This window comes from Manduca sexta, chromosome 13 (assembly GCF_014839805.1).
Source record: "Manduca sexta isolate Smith_Timp_Sample1 chromosome 13, JHU_Msex_v1.0, whole genome shotgun sequence".
NCBI lineage: Eukaryota > Metazoa > Arthropoda > Insecta > Lepidoptera > Sphingidae > Manduca > Manduca sexta.
Window position 1 is genome coordinate 10,359,041 of NC_051127.1, and position 22,527 is coordinate 10,381,567.

Here is a 22,527-nt window from a genome sequence, read left to right on the forward strand (position 1 = left end):
TGTTAAAAATTCAATTGATTTACATTAATAAAATTAATTAATACAAATATACATAATTTACATATAATTGAGTAAGTAGATATTTCTTTTGAACAATACCTATAAGATTATTGGTACCTACAATATTATTATGTAAGTAAGTATATGTTTCAATGTATATAAATATTTTATTAATCTATTTCAAATACTAACTTAAGAGTATACAGCAATGGTATACAGTATTTGCTAATGGCATCCAAACCAACCTACGCTTATATCTTGGGTTGCCATAATAAAAGTTACAATATAAGCAATAAGTCGCAAGCAGAAAACAATACAATTTGTAGTACTTAACTATGAGCTATAATTTATAAATATTAATCTAATTAGGTGAACAAAATAATTAAAACCTAAGAAAAACGAAACGAATTTAAAAATAACATGACCAGTAATGAGTTTCTGTGTATGGGCTAAGGACTTCTTATATGGCAAGGCAATATGGGGTGGTGTATTTGGAGCAGAGTATTTATTATACTTTATAAATTATTATTGATATTGTGTTTACTTTCCAACTAAAATATATGTTATAGAACTTATTTGATATATGAAATAGTTAAATACTTATGTCAATTTCACGTCATAAATTTATCCGCAAAAATAATAAATAGTAATAAGAAATCAATGCGAAATTCATAAATTAGTACAAATATCATTAACTGTAGATGTATTATTATTCTCTTTGTGTAGATGTATTATAAAAGCAATCAATAAATTTTAGTGTATATAGCAATGGATAGGATTCCTCTGGTGGAAGAATATAGATTAATAGAGAGATGTGAAGCAGAAGTGAATGGGGCATGGAAAGGTTCGTGCAAACTCGAAATAATTAATATACTAATCACATGAACTAGTTTACTATAGAAATTTGACCTTATACATAATATTTCCAAAACTTTAGAATTATAACTTTAAATTATTTAGTTTAACATACCAGTATTATATGTATATTAAACATACGTATACGCATTATGCATACTCTATGTGTTTCGTTTATAAACTACCTATTAGTACTCTTATTTCATTTCGGCATTGAAAATTACAACTTCACAAACCTATCGAGAACTAAGTACCTATCTAAAAAGCAAAGTTCTATTTGCTTCATGTGCTCTATCACCATTAGCATTAGGACCACAGCTTCCATGCCATTATTTTAAACCTAAACTACATATTATATTTAACATGTTTAAGTATTTTAATACTTTGTAATCTTGTTTTACGATTTTCTACAGGTGCTCACATTCTTCTCTTCTTCCTGGCCTTCGTTTTTGGTTCATTTTGCACATTCTGTTTTCATATGTTGATGTATTTGTTTGACGAGAAATGCGTCCTGTTCCCAAAGTTACTCTCGATGTCTGCTCTCCGCCACAACATCATTTACGAATTTATTCCGGCGGATAAGGATATATCTGACAGTAAGAATTATTAAATATTATTTGTTTAATAGTTTCGTATCTTATCGCATTAACAATAGCGCTTATAATAAATGCTAAGTTTATGTTGGGATTTTTTGTGGAATAGGAATATATGTTTCAATTTAAAGAACGTTTAAACAAATATTGGAATATGCATCATATATCTGTACAAACCCAGAATAATCTCAAACTGTAATAAATTATTTAAATAACATCTTCAATAATTTCTATTCAAATACGGAAAAACCTAAACAGTCGGTACCTATTTTTCTGGTATTTTTTTGTCGATGACGTTGCTTAAGATAAAGAATCTATGAGAATAATTAAACATGGAAACCGAACAGGACATATCACAATATTCCATTCATCAGACTCGTTACAATAGTGAGACATCGGCTCAGCGCAGCGCCCGATCATTTGCCAACTCTGTCTGAAACGGTACAAACTTCTTCCTGTTAGGATCCTGTTCACACTATGCGTTGTTCTGACGCCCAGATCTTTTATGAAATAGTGAAATAACACTGGATATCTTGAATGTTTTGTATGTGAATAATTCTGATTAGTGTAAGTGGCGAAAACACATAGGTATAATAGATAAACACAGTGTGAAAATCGTTCTAATGATAATTAGATTCTAGATAAAGGGAATCCGGCAGGAATCGGGTTATATGGATCCTTCGCCACTGCTGTGAGTAAGTTATGTTAGTGCCACCTTAAATTTCTACCTCCATGGGTATTATTTTTAATTTTGCCAGCGGATCCGCCCGCGTTAAAAATTTTCCGAGATCAATTTTCCCGGGATAAAAAAAGCCAATTCCATTCATCAGACTCGTTACAATCTCATGTTCCAATAATCGTCAGATCTCCCGGTGGACTTTTTGAGTACGCAATGGGTTGACCAGAGCGCCTGTTACTTGCCAACTTACGTGCCACTGGTGTCTGGTATCTTTGGCCTGGTGTGGACTACCATGTTTCTGATGTGCTCGTCAAGTAGCAGAACGCATACAGGGTGATGTATTCATACTACATACTTGCTTATAGCCTATATGTATATGTACAGTTATAATAAGAGCAAGACAGTTTGGTTCGATTCTTGAATCGAAATTAGGGACGCAGTGTGTGTAGTTTTTATTTTTTGTGAATAAGTCTGTCGAATTGAGCAACGGAAAACCCCTCTTTTTTAATATCTGTGACTCAAGATTTATATCTTAATGTGGGGTCAAAATTATGTGTATAAGAGTTAAATTTAGGTATTAAATATATTATCAGGAACATTTTACATCATTATTTATTTATAGCTATCAATATCTAAATTAGATGGCAACACAATATATTAATAATATATCTTTGCTTAATACAAAATCTGAAATAAGAATTAGTTGTCATTACATATGAAAATAAGGCTCATTTTGATCTGTTAATTACGTATTTTGCCAATATTTATTATAGATTGCAGCGTCCATGGCGTGTACTGCCACCAGTTTTTATTTTCTCGCTGGCTATGACCGGACTCTGCGTCTATACATCGGTGATCACCCACTCTGGTCTGCAAGAACTTTGTGCTAAACTCGGCGAAATCACAGGGAGTGTTTCGTAAGTAATTAAATCAAACATGAGTATTATTTAAATGCATAAACACATAGATGTAGCTAAAGGGGAGTGAGAGAGTGCCCCGCACGTACAGGGCCTCCCTTGTTGCTGGCATTTTGTTGAAATCGGTGAGCTATTAATTTCGCTCCTGCCAGCTACAAACAAGCTCAACCAGATAGAGGGGTCAAAAGAAAATTCTTATTTATGCCAATGCATAAAAATATAGGCAATCATTGCGTCAGTTTATACACAAATTCGCCATGAGAAGTTTATAGATAAAATTGTACACAGATAATCAATTCTGTAATTTAGAGTCTCGTCAATAACAACAACAAGAAATTCTTTTAAGTGTAAAACAGTGGCAGACATCGAATTCAATATGGTACATACCTACAAATCATGTTATTTTTGATCACATAGCTTTAACGGACAAATAAAAATTATTACTTAAACATAGTTGCACGTACACGATAAACGTCGCGACATTAGCATACGAACGGCGAATCCGCGGGGTATACCAAGCCACCCAGCTGACTATAGTGTCAGCGTGGCTGCACACCGCTTGCTGGCTGATGTCTGCACTGCTAACACTGGCGCGAGTCCTGATGGCCGTCGACTTCCAACTGATACGCGTTCGAGTGGAGCTACGATGCAACATCGACAAAATGCTGGTAAATAAGTCACTCTTATTACAAACTAGCTTTTGCCCGCGGCTCCGCCCGCGTTATAAAGTTTTTGGGGCTAAAGTTTTCCGTTATAAAAGTCACACTATATATTTTCCCGGGAGCCTATGTTCTTTCCAGGGTCTCAAACTGTCTCCATACCAATTTTTATCCTAATACGTTGGGTAGTTATTGAGTTGTAACACGTTCAGGCAGACAGATGCAGCGAGGGACTTTGTTTTATAATATATTTTTGTAGAACTTTTTAAGAGGAACAATCCTATCATACATCATTGTTGCATAACTTTAACCGTTTACGCAGCACACGCAACAGAAGCTCTCAAAACTAATAATTTTTCTCCGTTTTTGCAACATTTTTCATTACCGCTCCGCTCCTATTGGTCACAGTGTGATGATATATAGCCTATAGTACTCCACGAACAAAGGGCTATCCAACACAAAAAGAATTTTTCAGTTTGACCTGGTAGTTCCTGAGATTATCGCGTTCAAACAAACAAACAAACTCTTCAGCTTTATATAACAGTATAGATAGGTAACAACTTGTATATACATATTTAGGTATAATTACCTAAATATATACATACCTAAATATGAATTCATTATGCAAATGAATTCATATTGATAATTATGATCGTCTCTTAGGAGCAAAATGAACAACACTTGCACACTGTATCTCCAGATGTATGGGTTAACGATGAAAATGAATATGATGTTCCAACAAGCCATTTATCAAAAGAAACTACTTCCGTGTATTATAAAAATAAAACATTTGATACTGAAACCGATGCAAACGAAATGAGCGAGATTCCTAAGTCAGAAAGTGATATTTTATATTTTGCACAACAACCTGAAGGAGTTTCCGAATTATCTTTAGTTCCCGCTGAAAGATGCAAACTGGCGAGATTGATGGCTTACCAAAGTGTGCCTAAGGATAAGAGATTCATTGTCAAACTAGTGTACGATTTAGTGGATACAATCGATTTGCCAGAACTGTTGTCAAAAGATAGTGATTCACCAACAAATGTGTCAAGCACAGGTACTGGTACGATGGATAGCGATAGATTAGACATTGCTAGACAATATGGTCAAGAACAGATATGTTCTAGAACTCCGGACCAACCCACAAGTGACATGCCGGGAAAATACATTTCCGTGAGTAAATACGAGGCCGAGGTAACTGCGAAGGAAATAAGACGAACCCTCCAAGAAAAGGTAAACAAACAAATTATTGAACTATCTATTGAACGACCAAGTCTTACTGACAAACCTGATATATCTTTTGAGTCCTCTTTAAATATCACCCCGGATATGAAAAAAACTCTTGAATTAAAAGGAAAAATTCCGGAAAAAGCAGATGAAACTCTACAACCAACCACTACTAAAAAATCGAATTTAAAAAACATGGGCGTACAAACAGACCAGAACACTAAAAAGAAAGATGGCACACAAAAAGTACAGATCTCGGAATCAAAAACAAGCCATTTTGTTATGTCCGATACGACTCTCTCTGATGAAAGTGTTCAAGACCAAGAAACTCAGACCAAACATAAGGAGAAACAAGATTAAATTGTCCTAATACTAAAATTATATATTTCCTCTTAGTGGCTAATAAAAAAAATATTTATAAGGTTTATTACCCTTTTGTGTTCTTAACTTATTGAAGGTCAATACGACACTTCTCCGCCTTTGTATAACGACAGATGCGTTAATGTTTACTATTATATGCCTTATGTCAATAGAAATAGTTATAGAAGCTTGTTCATGGTCATTGATCCTCTCAAATAATGTATTTGCAGTCTTTACCGTTGTGAAATAATTGCTATGAACTTAAAAACATTTTATGCATCGATTGTCAATAATCAAATATTGCATCAAGGACTCGTCAAACGTGTCAAATAAAAGTAACCTTACTTAAAATTTATTTTATTATTCACTTAATGGTTTTCAAATAATAATTATAAATACCCAAGCGTACAATAGGGAACCGGTCTATGTTTGATTTTGTTCATTATTCTATATGTAAAGGTTAAATATACGAAATAGAAGCACTCCTGTGAAAACTGCATAAAAATTGGTTAAAAATTGGGCTAGTAATTAATAGTTCAAATATTGTAATGTGCAGAAGTGGGCGCGTTGTAGGGATATCGCTTCATCTCTTTCTTTCTCATGCGTCGTAATTCCCGATGACGTCAAATGTGGGTATTTCATGTCATTCATTTCTCTCTTCTGTTTCTTGTTAATTACCCCTTCCACCGACATTCAAAGACCTATAACTTGTTGATTTATTACCGGATTTTAATAGTTCCTTTTGTGTTATAATTGATATAACGTAAATATTTGATAATAGTAAAGAACAAAAATGAGTCCGGTACCCTACTGCTGATACGTATGTGCTCCTAATCGTAAAATGTCTTGATAAGGTGTTAATAGACCATTATATTATATTATTTTTAAAACTTAAATTAGTCTAACTATCATTACTTATTCATGTTACATTCCAATTATGTCTCATTTTGAATGTCGATTGATTCCGAGCCTATGAAGATTTGGTTTGCTAAACGTTAGATTGCATTGTTTATTCTTAATATTCATAGTTAATGGCAAAGCTAGGTCGACAAAACCATGTTGGTACCTTTTGATATATTTTATATAAATAGCAATACAATTAAAACGAAGCATCAAAAACCACATGATCCTACCGCAGTATGTAACAATAGCTCGTCAATTATTACGCAATTAGTGCCTATTTCTGTGCCAACATTGATGCAATGTTTAGTCTACAAACTCGAGTTTAACCTCCTTAGCTTCAACCAGACCCCACATTCTGCGCCGTACACGAGCGAGGAAGCCTTGATCCTCATTGGGACCGGTGTCCTATCGTCCAACAGAAGCTCGTATTTATGCAGTATCATCACTAACGCAATCTTAGATTGTATGTATCCTTGGCGAATCCCTGCAAACAATAAATTCTTCTAATGTTATTTATTCAAGACATTTAGTTAGTTTATGTTCTGTGTGAGGAGGCATGCAAAACTGTTTTAGATAAAAAGATATTGCATAAATAGTATTCGTTTTGATGCAATAAAATTCAATTGTTATTTAAGTTTAAATGCCGTGTACTTATAACAACATTTCTGTTATTGCTTACCCAAACATTTCCTTGGCCCTTCTCCGAAAGGCATCCAATGGCATGGATGCATTTTCGTCTTATTCTCTTGTGAAAATCTATCCGGGTTGAATTTTTTTGGATCAGGGAATATATCCGGGTCCATTTGTATTGCATGTATTGGAATAAATATTAAAGTTCCTTTCTCTATGACCAAGTCTGTATTAGGCATTCTGTAATTTTTATTACATCTTCGGAATAGGCAACGCATTGAAGGATGCATCCTCATTGTTTCTGAAACAAGAAAACTGTAATTAATATATACGTAATAGCAACATGAAAACTTACTAAATATATATTGATGAGTTTTACCATCAAGAACCATATTTAAATATGTCATCTCGTTCTGCGCCTCGTAAGTGCATTTACCACCATATTTAGCTAGCACTCTATCTACCTCCTCACGAGCTTTGGATTGAACTTCAGGGTTCAGAGCGAGTTGGTACGCTGCGAATTGACCGGTAGTGGCAGAGGTTTCGTAGCCGGCTATCATGTATAGCATAGCGTTGGCTGCTACGTCGTTCATGGAGAACGGGAAATCTTGTACAAATTTCACGTCGCCTGTAAAATATAAAACTATATCAATCACAACGTTAAAAATCTTTATATGATTTCAATCACGCATATTTCACTTTGACGAATTGAATTCTTTATTTATAAATCTCAATTATATTTATATAATGAGGAACTGAAGGTACCTACTTAATAATAACGATATCCTTACCTTGTTCTCGTATGTGTTCATTCTTCAATTCAATGAGTGTTTGTAAAAAATCATTGCGCTTATAGTTTAGCTTTTGACGATAATTAACTGTAGATTTCACCAATCCATAAAAGAAATTCTCAATATTCGAACTAATGCGCTTAATTTTTAACCTGTCAAAAATATCGGGGGCAAAAAATGCAAAAGCTCGTATAAACCTCCTGAAATAAAATTAAATGAACGCATTACTCAACTCTATGAGTAAAAAATATGGTTTAAAATAACTAACTTGAACGAACGCACGATGTTATTTACGTGATTTTACAACTTTACAACCAAAATGCCAGTGTTTTCAATTATTCTTTTTTAATTTAAATAAAAAATTATGAACCGTAATACTGTACTAATTATAACAGATAGAAATTCACCGACTTAATTGCCTAAAATCATATAAACTTACCAATAATGAGATTTATGGTCAAAATATTCATGTCCACGAATATAAAACTCCGATGTTGCATTCTTAAAACTGTTACATTCGACTCCAAAACCAATATTGGCAATTATTTCCATTGCATATTTAGAGTAAAAGTCGGAAAAGTCTATCGATTCCTTATTAGATTGTAGCAAATCTGCGTAATTCAAAGCTTGATCCGCAACGTCATGCACAATGGGATAGATTGTTTTCAGTTTGCCGGGTGTGAAAGCTGGAGTCATCTTCAGACGCAAATACTTCCATCTTTTGCCATGTATATTAAATAAATTCACCGCCAATGGGTCCCCATATCCTCCAGAGTACGTTCCACGAGATTGAAAATATTCGAAGTCTTTCGTAAGTATCATTTTCGCTATATCCAGATCGTGTATAGACAAAACGGGACGATGAAAACAATACATTCCCACATAAGGTAAATGTTTGTATTTAAAATAGCTCTCCCAATAAGGTTGGAAAAATTGTTTCTTTCTTTCAATGACTTCTTTTATGTTACCAAACAAAAATACTGGCTGTGGTCCGGTAACGCCCTTTCTCGCCCAATATTTAAACTTATATTGAAACCATAAAATCACTAAGATAACAGTGATAATTAGAGAAAACATTATTTCATAAAAACAAGATCGAGACATGCTAAGATCATGGATAAATTAATGATCTTCGAATAACTCACTCACTCACAGAACTCACTGAACAAAATATGCATTTAAATCAAATATCCAAAACAAACGTAAAATTATTTCTCGATATTTTAGAGTTAATATTTTCAATTTCAATCTTAGCACTTGTAACACGCGTAATTGTCGAAGACTACTAAAAGTAAATAGTAGTAATAACGAAGGTTGTGAGTATATTGGTTTTGCCTATTTCAAAACTGCATTTGACCGCAGAGGCCGCAACTCAAGGAACTCCAAATTACATGCATTTCAATTCTAATAATGAATCAGAATTATATTATTCCTAATAGATTCATGAAGATAAATTAGACTTTACAAGAAATATATTATTATACAGGTTACTTCCTGAGCCGAGTGTTACACCCTGTTACGAAATAAGAATTCTTAAAACTTACCTGAAAACATGTTTTTTATGGAATTATATTTATATTAATTTACAGTGTAGAAAAACTAATGATGATAATTACAAAACAAAATTTTGTTATACAGTCATATGGGTATTATATTATACTTATATAATAACTAGGGCCCGGATAAATATGTATAAAAAAATACAAAATATGTACATAAAATATGGACCAAAAAATTTAAAATATGGCAAAAATATGGAGTATAAAACAACAATACCTTTCAATTTAAACATTCTTTATTTTGAAAAATTAGTTACTGTTAAAGTAAGATTATATTTTTAAAAAAAACTTTAAAAATGTAGCGAAATTTTGAATTAAAATTCTATAAAAATTATCGTTTCATCAAAAATATTTTTTTGTATTTTTATTCTATCGCGGTTATTTATATTATATTTTTATCCCGACGTTTCGAAAACTTTACAGCCCTTTCGGAAGACCAACACCTAAGTCCGCCCCGTGACCATGAAGGCTGCAGTCTTCGAAACGTCGAAAGAAAAATATAATATGTAATAGCGCAAAGGTAGGTGTGTAAGTACGTAAAAATACAACGACGCGCAAGCAGCTCAAAACGTCACGTACGTATGATGTTTGAAAATATGGATGATTGTGATATTTTTTTTGTAAAATATGGACTTAATCATAAAATATGGAAAATAAAAATTAGTTTTTCACAATCCAAATACGATAATAGATGTAGAAAATAAGTTTTAGAACGAAATTCGCGTAAATTAAAAATATGTATTCACATATTAATCCGGGCTCTTAATAATAACAAATAGAACATTAAAAATCGCATGTTTAGAATATTAGTTTCCCAATGGTTTCATTAAATTAGAATGGATGCCATCAACGAGTATGAAAACAGTAGATCTCACATCTTCGTTGTTTGAAGTCAACCGCTTAAAATATTGTGAAGCAATTGTTTACCCAGTCCAGAAAAATTTGGTATGCAGGTATATGGTATATGTACGTAAAGAAAAAACATTGTACCCCTTTTTAAGCTCATTGCGCTAACAGAGGAATGAAATGAGATTAGTGTATATGTTACGAATATATCAAAGTCAACTGTAAAATTTCGACCACTAAACGATCACTAATTATTATAAAAATACATGTAATTAGATAAAAAAAAACTTGTGTTCAATTTATAATTAAAACTAGACAAGTGCGACTCGCGCACTAAGGGTTTCGTACAAAGTTCATAGGTTATGAACATTACGAAAACACCTAACATTATTGCACTAACTTAAAAACAAACTTAAGCGGCGATAGCCTAGTTGGGTGTAGAACGGACTGCCAAGACGAATGTCCGCAGGTTCAAATCCCAAGGGCACACACCTCTGAGTTTTCTAATATCATGTGTGTATTCTTTGTGAATTTATCTTTCGCTTTAACGGTGAAGGAAAACATCGTGAGGAAACCTGCACATCTTATAAGTTCTCTATAGGAATTTCGAAGGTGTGTGAAGTCTACCAATCCGCACTAGGCCAGCGTGGCGGACTAAGACCTAATCCCTCTCAGTAGTAGAAGAGGCCCGTGCTCAGCAGTGGGCAAGTATATAATACAGGGCTGATATTATTATTATTATAAAAACAAACTAGGCTAAAGAACTAACTTTGCCGTTCGATCCCTGTACACGGTTATTAAACCAACTGCAAAAATAAGTATTTCCAGTTTTCAGATTTTTTCAATAACATGTGCTTTAAAATATTTCATGCCAAATTTCATGAGTCTAGGTCAACGGAAAATACCCTATATGTTTTGATTTCCTTGTAAAAGCGCAAAATATACTACAAACCGGTCATATCATTTGATCGCGCTGACTTACAGTTTGATTTTTTCACATCTGGAAAGACTATCGACCCAAGTATTTGATGTAAATTTCAACTTGATATATCTACGCATTCCTAAGGAAAAAAGGTCTTGACAGGCAGCCAGACGGACAACTGAATGATCGTATAAAGTATAAACGGTTCCTTTCAAGGTGCAGAACCCTAAATAGGTGCATACAATATATTTTATACAAGAAGCAGATTTTAACAGCGGAATGTTTTAAGGCTTCTTTTTCTATTTTCGCGTAAAAAAAATCTTTTTTTGTAAATTTAAAAATAGTATCAAATATTTGGAAAATGGAAACTCTCAATGTTGTGAACAACTTCTTAATGGTAAATTTACTAGAAAAGCACTACTTAGGATGGACACAGATATAATTTTTGTTTAAATTAGACTTATTTTCGTAACTACCTTTATTTGTTAAAACAAAATAATTAATTATGTCTTGGAACCGTTTAAAGCAATGTCAGGTGTGGTTTCTAAAGTTTTTATCATTTCCCTTCGTAATTTTATCAAGTGTTGTAAATACTCAGTGGGAGTCCTTTGAGAAATAGGTTCTTCATCACGTTCTGCATTATTCTTAAAATTAATAATGTAATCATCATACGTCTTCACAGATTTTTCTAAATCTGTACAAGCGTCGAGTATTTTTTTTTCAATATTCCCAAATTCTTCACTTTTATATTTATCTTTATTTCTGAAACTTACTTTTGAACAAGGATTTCCTTGTTTAAAGTCAGTATCTACATCATTGCTTCGATAAAATTTACTGCTGCTTCGAAATTTCTTTTCATCAAAACTATTTCCTGTATGACAATTAATTCCATCAATATCGTTAAATCCACGTTTATCAGAATGTAGAAAGTCTTGATAATATCTTGTCTTTTCTGTGTTGTATCTTGAATTACTTTTGTATATGGGTACATAATTTCTTTTACAATAATTGACCGTCCTACTACGACCAATATTGTTCTTCCATATCAACGAATTTACTTCATCTCTTGTAGATACTGTACAATCTGAATAGGAATTGTCATGATCAGACTTTTTCCCAAAAATAATGTCATCAGAAGAAAAATATTGATTCTTTTCTTGGTTACATTTACTATCATTGTCGACATCATGACAATCATGTGAAGCTACATTTATAGCCTTCGCTATGTCGATATCTTTAAAGGTAACCGTCCTCTTGGAATGATCTATTTCCCTCGTTGGAGAAAGAACTATGTTGTATGGATACATATTTTCATTTCGCCCTAATATAATATTTTTCATATCTAAACTTTTAGGTTTCGCTGTAGAAGTTACTGTCACTCGAGGCAAAGAATAATCCTCGTCATCAGAGAAATCTTCACTACTTTTTATAGATAGTGATACATTTGAAACGTTATCTTTTAATGTAGTGACACGTTTTGTGTCTAACGTATCTTCTCCTTTAACATTACACGCATTATCTAATAAGTTATTGTCGCTTGTATCTCCAGTGTGATTCGTCAATAAATCTGGTGTGGCTACAGCATTTTTAGGTATATTCTTATTTGTTGCATTTATTGAATTGTCGTCAGAACTTTGTGTCTCCGAATCATTAGAATACGTTTGAGAAATATTTATACTTATTACCGGTCCCATAGCATTAACATATCCTTCTAAATGTTTATTTTTATTATCGCTTCCACGATACTTAGTTGATTTAATTGCTTTTCTTCTTCTTCTGGGTGGTGGTACAATCGCTGTTTGCGTCAAATTGTCGTGTTTTACCATTTCATCTGTCATTGTGTAAGAATTCTTATGTATGACTTCACTTTTTTCTGTCCCTGTTGATTTATTGCTCAAATCCATTGATCCAAACTTTGGACCAACAGCTATTTCCTTGCAACGAGGTGTCATCGGAACAGTCTCAGTACTGACATCTCGATATGCTGTCATAATAGTGTGATTATTGTTTACAATGTACGAATCTAGATCTGTCTGAACATCCGTACCTTGGTCTTTGACACGGATGACTGATATTTTGGTCTGTGTAAATGCAGGTATACCTATTCTCCGTTTATTTCGCAAAGCCCTTTGACTCAACTCAATTAGTCGTTGACGAGCATTTGTGCAAATCTTTAACTCGCTCAATGGTTCTACTATCTTTTTGTCAACAATTGACTCCATTCGTGACACGGCGGCCTCTTCTTTCTTTTTAAGTTTAGTGTATAACCTATCAGTAACGGCTGCAACAATCTCAGCTCTCTGATTTTCGTGGAGAATAGAAACGTGTGGAATTTTAATTTTATCAGCATTTTGTATATTGTTTATTTGAACCTCACTTTGACTTGGCAGTATAGAAAGTCCAGTGGAGCTTTGACCAGCAGCGATTGTTTCATCTACAGGCAAAACTTCTTGCGACCTATATTCCCTTCTTTTATGACGTAGCGGTGGGATCACTTTAAGGTCACTTCCGCTGCTAGTTCTTTCTAACGTCGATCCAAATATTTTCTCCACTTCTTTGCTTACAGCATTTGATATTTTTCCAGAATCTAATATGTTGCTGACATCCGAACTTCCGCTAGCAACTGGTACGTTGGCTGACTCTACATTGTTAGCTTCAACTCTCGGATGCATTATATTCAAAATGTTTCCTATGTTTGTTGTTGAATTTACACCTTCGGACTGTATTGTCTTCTCCTTATAAGCCCAATATTTCGTATCATGGTGAATAGTTCCAGTTTCTGGTGCCTGAAAATAAAAAAAAGAATCATTTATAATCAGTTCGAGTTAAGTATACTTTTGAAATCTGATGATCCTTACTTACATAATTAATATGGTTTCTCGCTAATTCAGCGAGAAGTTTATTAAATTGTTGTTGAAGATCAGACTTGGTCGTAACGACTACCTCGCAGTTTGCAACTTTTTTCGTAGGTAACTGACTAGCGCGTTCTGCCCAACGAAGTGTTGAAGCTGATTCACCGTAACATGCCACACTCGGCGACACGGCTAAAATAAAAAATATTATTAAAAGTAGCATAACTATTTTATTGATTTTTCTTTCAAAACCAATAATACATTTTTTTATGGAAGTTTGTCAAACATAATAGGCAGGCCGTTTAATAATTCTTCTACAACAGATCTAGTACAGTAAAGCAACGTAACTTAAAGAGATATTGTGACTCTATTATGTTAATTTCACCCTACTTATATTAAGCCTTTTAATAATTGCAAACTTACTAGCTATGATAAAAGTACTTGAATTGCCTGTAAAGCAATCCTTTAGTAGCCACGTCAAGGCTGAATCTCGATAGGGGATGAACTTCGCCCGGCCCCGCCCACTGGTCACTACAAAAAAATATACTTACTTATAACATTGCCCAACTCACCTCGTCATATCGTAATAGAAAAAAAAAACATACCGAGGGCTGAAATAACATTGCTTAGGGCCACCAAAGATTTGTTTATGTTAGCACCTTCCTTTTGCCTGCCACTTCCTGGTCCCTCAAATCCTGCTTTCTCACTGGTGGCAATACAAACAAATAAATTAAATATATAATATAATATAATATATACGTGCTGCAAGATCATTCACTTGAGAAGATTTTTTTGTATTCGCAAGGCACAGTGACCCCGCTGCACCTGATGATAAGTGGAGAGTTTCAAAAGAATATTGACCGATGAAAGACCCCTCGACAGACTAGTATAAAGTACCTACATCCTACCACCAGATATAAAGATATGGCGAGGTGAAAACGTTTGGCTAGACATAAATGTGTAATGTAAAAATACTTTTAAATGTACATTTTTATACGTAGTAAAACGCTCACTTAATCTTATTTTATGCTATGCTCCTACTAAATAATTGAAAAAAACGATCACAAATCTTTGCCGATATAGGGAAAGATACAAAATTCAATACATTAAATACAAACCAAAATTCAAATTAAATATAAGCTCCAGTAAAAAAAAAAACTAGAGCACTAAAACAGTAATTAGTGTTAAGTGACTATAATAACCTGCCAGCAAGATCAGCGAGGTGCAGTGTGGCGTGAGGAGTGACTATCTCCAGCAGAGCGTGCGACCGGGACGAGTGAGGGTTCCGACGAGTCGGTGCTGTGCGCCGTCTTCGAACCCCTTCGTTTACTAGCGACACCAGTGACTCTACATTGTGTACTGTCACGCGGCGTAAATCTAACGAGAAAACAAGTTATTAGTCATTCTTTGAACTTTGTGGTTGTTACGAAATTCTCGATCTAAATACAAGATAAGGATCGCACACATCTGTATCTGTATCTGTAGTATGTCGTTTGCACATGCAGCTCATTGTCCTTCACGCTACTCTGCTCATTGTATATAATAATTCAAAAATTTACCTACTAAAATACTTTATATTTTTATTAACACTTACTTTGCACATAAGGGCCTTTTGTAGGGTGTTCTCTGACGCGAAGATCTTTACGAACGTTGCCTCTATTGCGCGGTAGAGAATGGCAATTGGAAGAAACAGCCTCGCCCACTAACAAATCATGCACTCGTTCGTTATAAATCTCCAGGAAACTAAAAAAGAAAATACCTACTTATACATTTAAAAAAGAAAACAAATGCAAGAACTACGTACTTGCAAAAACGGTTTTGAAAATAAAACAAAAATAAAAAATAATTACGATGAAACAACCCTAATCCTAAAATCTTTTATCTCAATATCGAATGTCTCTAACATCTTCAGCATAAAGATTTTTATAGACGGGATACTCCATATTTCGAATTACAAAAACTATTTCTTAATTTTCTTCAGTATTAATAATTGCAGTGGAATGAAAGGTGATCATAATATCAGTAGTTTACCGTAAAATATAAACACATAATCGGATAAACACTAAACTTTAAGTAGATACGTACGTTGTGATGCGACTGGAGTAACCTTGGATCATTGTAGGGCTCCAACATGCATGACGCAGTAAAACGCATAGCTAATCGGATAAGCCCTTACATATTGTTCGTGGTATATAGATACATAAACGTATAATTCTTAATGCTATATGCAAAAGAACTATCATAACAACGTTTTACTATAGTAAATATATGCAGCATTTCAGCGAATTATAAAACCTTACAACAGTAAAATATACAAACGGCATCCTTATTATCAAGAAAGCATACAACCATAATATCATGAATTTATTAGAAAGTAGGGGTGGGAATAATAAACTGGTATTCGTTTAGTCATATGTATATATTTTTCATTTGTCATAAATTGCTGCTTAGGTACCATTATAAGTACCTACTCAAAAAATCGTATTTGAATAGATAAAGAGCAAAAACGCCAAGCAGTCACAACATTATTATGACTCCTGAGAAAATAAAAATGGTTAAAACTTTAAAATTACATTGTTAAATTTCTAGGCTGCCGTAGTCAATCTACCCAGAAGAAACCCCGTCTTCGAACTTTTTAATCCAAAAGAAAAAGCATGTCATGAAAATTATCTCATGAATAGTATATAGAATATATCTCATCTAGCCTCCTGGTCTTTCGGTATCTTTTTCTAACGACAATTGTAATAATAAATCTAAGCATGACAATCGGAATTATAATTATATGCATCCCTTCACACATTAATTGTTGTTTGTCACGATTTTCATAACTACTGTTTAATAGATCGTTTAAATTCTTCTGTAAACTTTGAACTAAGTTTTACCTAGTTTACTGCTGAATAGCTAAAATAATTATAATTTAATGTGCTATGTGGGTACTGAATGTGATTACAAATATTTTAATTATAATTATTGGGAAATGTATAGGCAGACTTAATATATCGTCATTTAAAAACTACAACTAGTTATTTTCTGTTCCCCAAAACTCTATGCTTGAAATGGCAGACAAATAAATATAATCTAGTCTAGACACTGTTGTTTATTTATGCCCTATGAGTGGATAGGGTGCGATTTCCTTCCACTATACGACATGCTCCATAGGGTTACAGCCCTTTCTGAGCCGATATCTAAATATATATTTCATATTGTAATATTCTTGACCAGAATTTCCATTAATTAGTATGTACACGCCTTTATCCCCGAAGTGGTAGGCAGAGACGCAACTGGTACACCTTGCATTTTCTGCCGTGCGCATTCCGTTCCATGATGTGATAGAGAGCGAGCCTATTGGCATATCATACACAAATTCCAAACTCCGGGCTGATATTGAAAAACCTAATATCGCTTTGCCCAACCCGGGGATCGTATCCAAGACCTCAGAAGTGCATTCGTACATCATACGGCGTCTGCACCGAGATAGACACTATTTATGCTTACTTAATATTGCATCGTTCTCCACTGTGAACATTACTTTTGTCTAACACGTAGATGCCTAGATAGGTATTATTAGAGGGTGTTAGAGGCGTGAACTGAGGTTACGACAGCCAAATAAAATCACTGTCTGAACTCTGAACGTTGCAGTTCGATTTACGTTTATTGCTTTTTGAAGTTGAAAGTTGTAATGGTTTTGTCATAATGTTTTTCCATTTACCTACAGGGTTTAGTTATCTATTCACTTAAAACTTTAACGGTCTTTAACACTACGCAGTCAATGGATATATGCATGTCTATTAGAATTAATAATTATCTTACATTCGATAGAACTCTATAATTGTCTCTACAATTGACTGAAAAATGTGAGGAAATGGGAACATTTGTAATAACTTGACGTTTATAAAAATCAAATGCAATTAATAACCGTTTATTAAGAAGCAGTTTATACAAGTTATATAATGTAAATAGGTACTCTTTAAATGGCAGAATCACGGTAGAATTATCAATAAATGCGCTATTCAATCCTTCATATATTTTTCTAATGACTATTTTTTACGACAATTCTGCCAGTTTCGAGTTTGAAAATCAGAAGAATCACACGTGCGTTATGTATATGATAATATATCTGGCCGAGTGAAGATGACACCACAAATTACATAATATACAGATGAATACAAATGTAAAAAGAAATCTTTAATAGGAACAATTTCATTTTCAATCCTACATTATAAACTAAATGACCTAATTATAAACCTACTGTTTTTTTTTGGGAAGAAAAATAATATCGTCATAATTGATTTGTCAATATTTAATTAATATTGATTTTTTCTAAATATAAATGGATACCTTCCTATTTCACATTGTGTTTGCATCAGGTAAATTCATGTTAAAATATGGAACTTACGTAGTAGAAACTACGGTATGTATTTCCTTATTGTCAACTACGCACTAGATATAGGCAAGCACTTGCACTGATCCCGTAACATATACCAACCTATTTACTACAAATGTCTAGTCGAAAACAAGTACTTTGATCAATATCTTACTTCGGAATTAGTGTAACAATAGGAAAGGGGTCAAAATTCCATCATTTCAATTGTTTTAGTCCAAACTCTAAATGTCAGGAGATGTAATTTGACCGTTCTATTTAAAGTTTTATTTGGTTCATTATAAGAAAGATATAGATACCTACCTACACACAATAATTGTAGAGCCAACAAAATTAAGTAGAATGGTATGCGTTTTATGATTAACAAAATTTATGCGCTTTGCGCTCATTAGAGCGGCCGAAAAGAAAGTAGAGATATATTATTAAGTAATATCTTTTGCACATTTCTTGAATAAAAGGGCCCTACATAGGAATCTATGACTTGCCAAAATTTATTAGGAAGTAAATCTGGGTTTAATTTTATAAACATCCAAATATATTCCCAATCTCTCGGGTTTTTTTATTGAAGATAATATTATTATCTAGAACAATAAAAAAAAAAACAAATTTCCTTTCATTTGTAAAATATTTAAGTACATTGAATATACCAGAAATTTATTAGAATTATTTATAAGTTATGGGTAACTTACACTTGTAATATTCCTGAAAGTGGAGTGCGTCGAAACTGAAAACACGAATACTTTTTATAACCGACTGCCAGACAGCCCACGTCGCATCAGGTGGCAGTATCAACCCCGACTATCTACAACGAGCATACATACTGAAGCCATACTACCTCACACGGCACCCTCTATCGCCATGTGCCGCCTACAGACGCAATAAATCTTTTAGCTTTAATTATAATTGACGCCACACTCTCGATAAAATATAACCAATTCTTTGACGATATTATTACCAAATTTTTAAAGTAAATTTAGATTGTCGCTGCAGAATAATATTAAAACAATCTATGTGAGTGTTAGAAATCTAACATACATAATAACTCTATAACTAGTAAGTAATCACAATTTGGGCAAAGTGCGTCTAACATAGTTGCGAGATATAAAAGAATTATTACACATATATGTAGGTACGTAAACATGCAGGTAAGTATCCTATATTCCTCCATGAAGTCGATAGCACAAAAGTAAAAATTATTATGAAATAAAAAAAATCAATCTTAATTTAGCTAGAAAACCTCAATAGCAAAAAGTATTATATTTTTATCTCTACTTTCCCATTGAAATAAGATGATGTATAAGTAATAATATGTCTGTATACTTGTGTAAAATAGATGGATATCTACCATGGTTGTGATGTTAGTACTTAGTACCATAGAAAAGAGATAAGGCGCCGCGCATCGCTGTTCTTTGTCTTTATTTCGATGTGTTTCCAATCGTTAACCTTCCTTAGCATTACATAAACATACAATCAGTGTAGTACATGGGCCGCGGGCTGATATTAGATAAAGCTATGATGGCACCAAGGTGTTTAACACCTCCGCTCGCGTGTCGCGCCGCCCTTGGGCTGAGGGAGTCGTGCCACTTTTTATTAGCATTCAAACTTAATCGAATACAACCGGGAATATATTTAACGAGTGTGGAAACACAGTAAAAACTTTTTAGGAAAAACAACTTGATTCGTTTCCAAAGTTTAGATTGAAATACGCCAACATAGTCTTCATGAAGAATATAAGTATGTTTTAATACAAAACTAAAAAAAATTAGTGTAGTATATTGGATTTTACTTTAGAACTTTGCTTAAAAAATAAAAGGCATAATATAATGTTTTGGTAATACAAGAATGTAGTTATAACCGCCGGTAGCGGCCCTATAATGTCGGTAATTACAAATAAATAAGTATCAAGAGAGTTCCTGGTAATGGCTACCTCAACATCAGCTCAGTTCTTTTAGGAATCACGATCATCACGGTGGCCAAAGTAAATAAACACAAGTTATGATTACTTATTATGAAACTTGCTGTGCTACATCCGCATTACTGTCGCACAACTCTTTGTAGCTAATAACAATACCGTATACCCGTGAAATTCATTATTGGTGTTTCCGTGGAATAGCTTAAAGATGATAAAGACTACAAAACACAGAAATAAATTCCATTCAATTTTCTAAAATCTCATTTTAAGCATGTTATTTTCGCCGCTCAACCATGCATCAAAAACCTTAACATTACAAAAAATATTCTATACAAATGACTCAAATACCTGACAGTGACGATAAGTGGTTGTTGATCATCAAACGCTCTGCACAGTCTGGGCACGAGGCCAGGCTGCACCTCGCTGCCGAACATGGTGAATGTCTTGCCGGTCGCGCTCTGCCCGTACGCCAGCACGCACGCTGAACATCCTCTGGCTATACTGGACATTACTTCACCACCAATAACTTGGAACACCTGGATATAGATTTAATGTCATAAGAAATATTTAAGCAACGGTGGCAGTCTTGTATATCTAAATATAATCTAATATTATAGCTTAAATAGCACAAGTCAAAACTGTAAAAAGTACCAACACTTTATTTTAAAATTAGCACACCTATGAAATACCCTATACCTTACTATTCTTACGGAAATATAATGTAGTAAATTTTGCAACTTTCTTAAACTTTTATACGTTTTGAATTAGCTATTTACCTTTTCCTGTGTGGCATAAGACGGCAATGACTGTAAGCCTGCGCTATCAAAAGCATAATCAGCATTATACCGGCGCACGCGTTCACGACTGTCCCCAGCCCCTGAAACACTCACCTGAAAAAAAACATTTAACTAAAACAGAACGGGTATGATTACGTACTGTAAAAAATATTTTAAACGAGCTTCAAGTGTTACTATATTAATATTGTTATAGATATGACTTGACACCAAAACAGGCTTATACTTTTTAATATACTGGGAATCGAACCTAGAAACTAAATGCTTACAGTTCAAGTACGCTGCCACCAATGTCAATAATATATAATGTACGAATTCTATGTTCGTAATTACAAATGCTGAAAATCCATTTATTTAAACGTTTTGAGACGCTCTCGCAAGTATATTATCCACCTTTTATTATACATTTTAACGACCGTTATAATAATATCTACCAATTAATGTATAAAACTTTACTTACTTTAGTATTAGTAATCGTAACAGTATGATCGTCAATAACATCAATGACTCTGATACGATCTCGATCTGACTTCAATTCACTAAAAATAAAAGTTAAGCTTAATCAAGAAACTACTTAATTTAAAAACTTACGTTTATTTAATGCACACTTACCGTTCGGTAAAGGGTCGTATTCTTATCGCTAACTTAACACACGACATTTTTATTATAACTTTCGATAAACAATAATGTTTTTAACGAGTTCTATCTTTTTCCTAAATTAACCGCAACGTGTTAGTCAAATAAAATTATTATGTGAATGAACTCCGAAGAAACAAACTGGAGAAAGTTATTTTGGTCTCCCGATACGCTTCCCGTACACAGGACTGAGATGTTCAAGTTTAATGCTTGGCCTAACTATTGACAGTTACAAAATGGTACTTACATTATGAATGTTATATATTTATTGCACCATATTTTTTAAGTATATTCCTGAAAGATCAAGCAGAAACATAATTTTTAGGTACTCATACGTTGTGCCAGTTAAAATATAATGTGTAAGGTCACATTTATAAATATATTATGTATATTAAAATGTCCTAGAAGCGTTTCCCTGCCTATGAATCAAATCCACAACTATCAACAAAAAGGCTTTAAACATCCCGCTAGTTACAACTCATCCATACGGCGAATAAATTAAAATAAAATGTTAATCTTGGACTGCGTCTCGAAGTTTTTAAAATGAAGAAAATAGGGCGGTAAAATTTAACGAAGGAAATAATGGAATAGGTAGACACCACTTTTATCTCCCGCTTCAATACCCCCGCTACAATAGTGTTGGTTTTAAATAAAAATGATGTGAACTTAATATGGTTAGCGCCCGGTTTTCCTGAGGGGATCCGCTTAAGAAACTCCCCGGAGCAAACAAAAAAAAATTACGGCGGGAATATCCACAGATTTATGAATAATTTTTCTGTAGACTATCAAAATATTCCTTATTCCATTTTCTATTGTAGTGTTAGTTGTAAATTCAATTCCTTTATACTTTAGGAGGAGTTGCATGGATTCAACAATTTTCATATTATAAAAATGTTACACCTACCCAAATTTAAGATAACATGTAGAAAATGATATTTAATTTTTTTTAAGGTATTTTATAAATTTTGAGTAGATAGCTTCTAAAAATACGGTTAGCGTGCCATTTTGCTG

General features: G+C 33.5%; 3 protein-coding genes across 4 annotated transcripts; 1 reads left to right on the forward strand and 2 right to left on the reverse strand.

Annotated features, from left to right (window-relative positions):
* The first annotated feature begins 240 nt into the window (after positions 1-240).
* LOC115446948 lies at positions 241-5,355 on the forward strand. Of its 2 annotated transcripts, XM_037438312.1 has the most exons (6): positions 241-844; positions 1,269-1,451; positions 2,313-2,460; positions 2,901-3,044; positions 3,499-3,712; positions 4,367-5,355. In XM_037438312.1, the coding sequence occupies exons 1-6, from the start codon at positions 769-771 to the stop codon at positions 5,288-5,290; spliced, it is 1,689 nt and encodes a 562-aa protein (XP_037294209.1). In that variant the 5' UTR covers positions 241-768; the 3' UTR covers positions 5,291-5,355. The 2 variants fall into 2 exon arrangements, with proteins under 2 accessions (XP_037294209.1, XP_037294210.1); XM_037438313.1 differs by lacking the exon at positions 1,269-1,451 and having other exon boundaries at positions 250-844.
* A 641-nt stretch (positions 5,356-5,996) lies between these two features.
* On the reverse strand, positions 5,997-9,295 carry LOC115446934 (probable cytochrome P450 6a14). Its single transcript, XM_030173783.2, has 5 exons — positions 8,054-9,295; positions 7,615-7,814; positions 7,203-7,451; positions 6,873-7,124; positions 5,997-6,677 (listed from the first exon to the last, which is right to left on the reverse strand). Exons 1-5 carry the CDS (start codon positions 8,716-8,718, stop codon positions 6,502-6,504), a joined length of 1,542 nt encoding a protein of 513 aa, XP_030029643.2. The 5' UTR covers positions 8,719-9,295; the 3' UTR covers positions 5,997-6,501.
* A 1,409-nt stretch (positions 9,296-10,704) lies between these two features.
* On the reverse strand, positions 10,705-21,463 carry LOC115446906 (kinesin-like protein KIN-4B). The gene is made up of 9 exons (XM_037438115.1): positions 21,341-21,463; positions 20,863-20,976; positions 20,435-20,622; positions 15,388-15,536; positions 14,996-15,170; positions 14,399-14,499; positions 14,217-14,324; positions 13,804-13,985; positions 10,705-13,727 (listed from the first exon to the last, which is right to left on the reverse strand). Exons 3-9 carry the CDS (start codon positions 20,593-20,595, stop codon positions 11,445-11,447), a joined length of 3,159 nt encoding a protein of 1,052 aa, XP_037294012.1. The 5' UTR covers positions 20,596-20,622; positions 20,863-20,976; positions 21,341-21,463; the 3' UTR covers positions 10,705-11,444.
* Between the last annotated feature and the right edge of the window lie 1,064 nt (positions 21,464-22,527).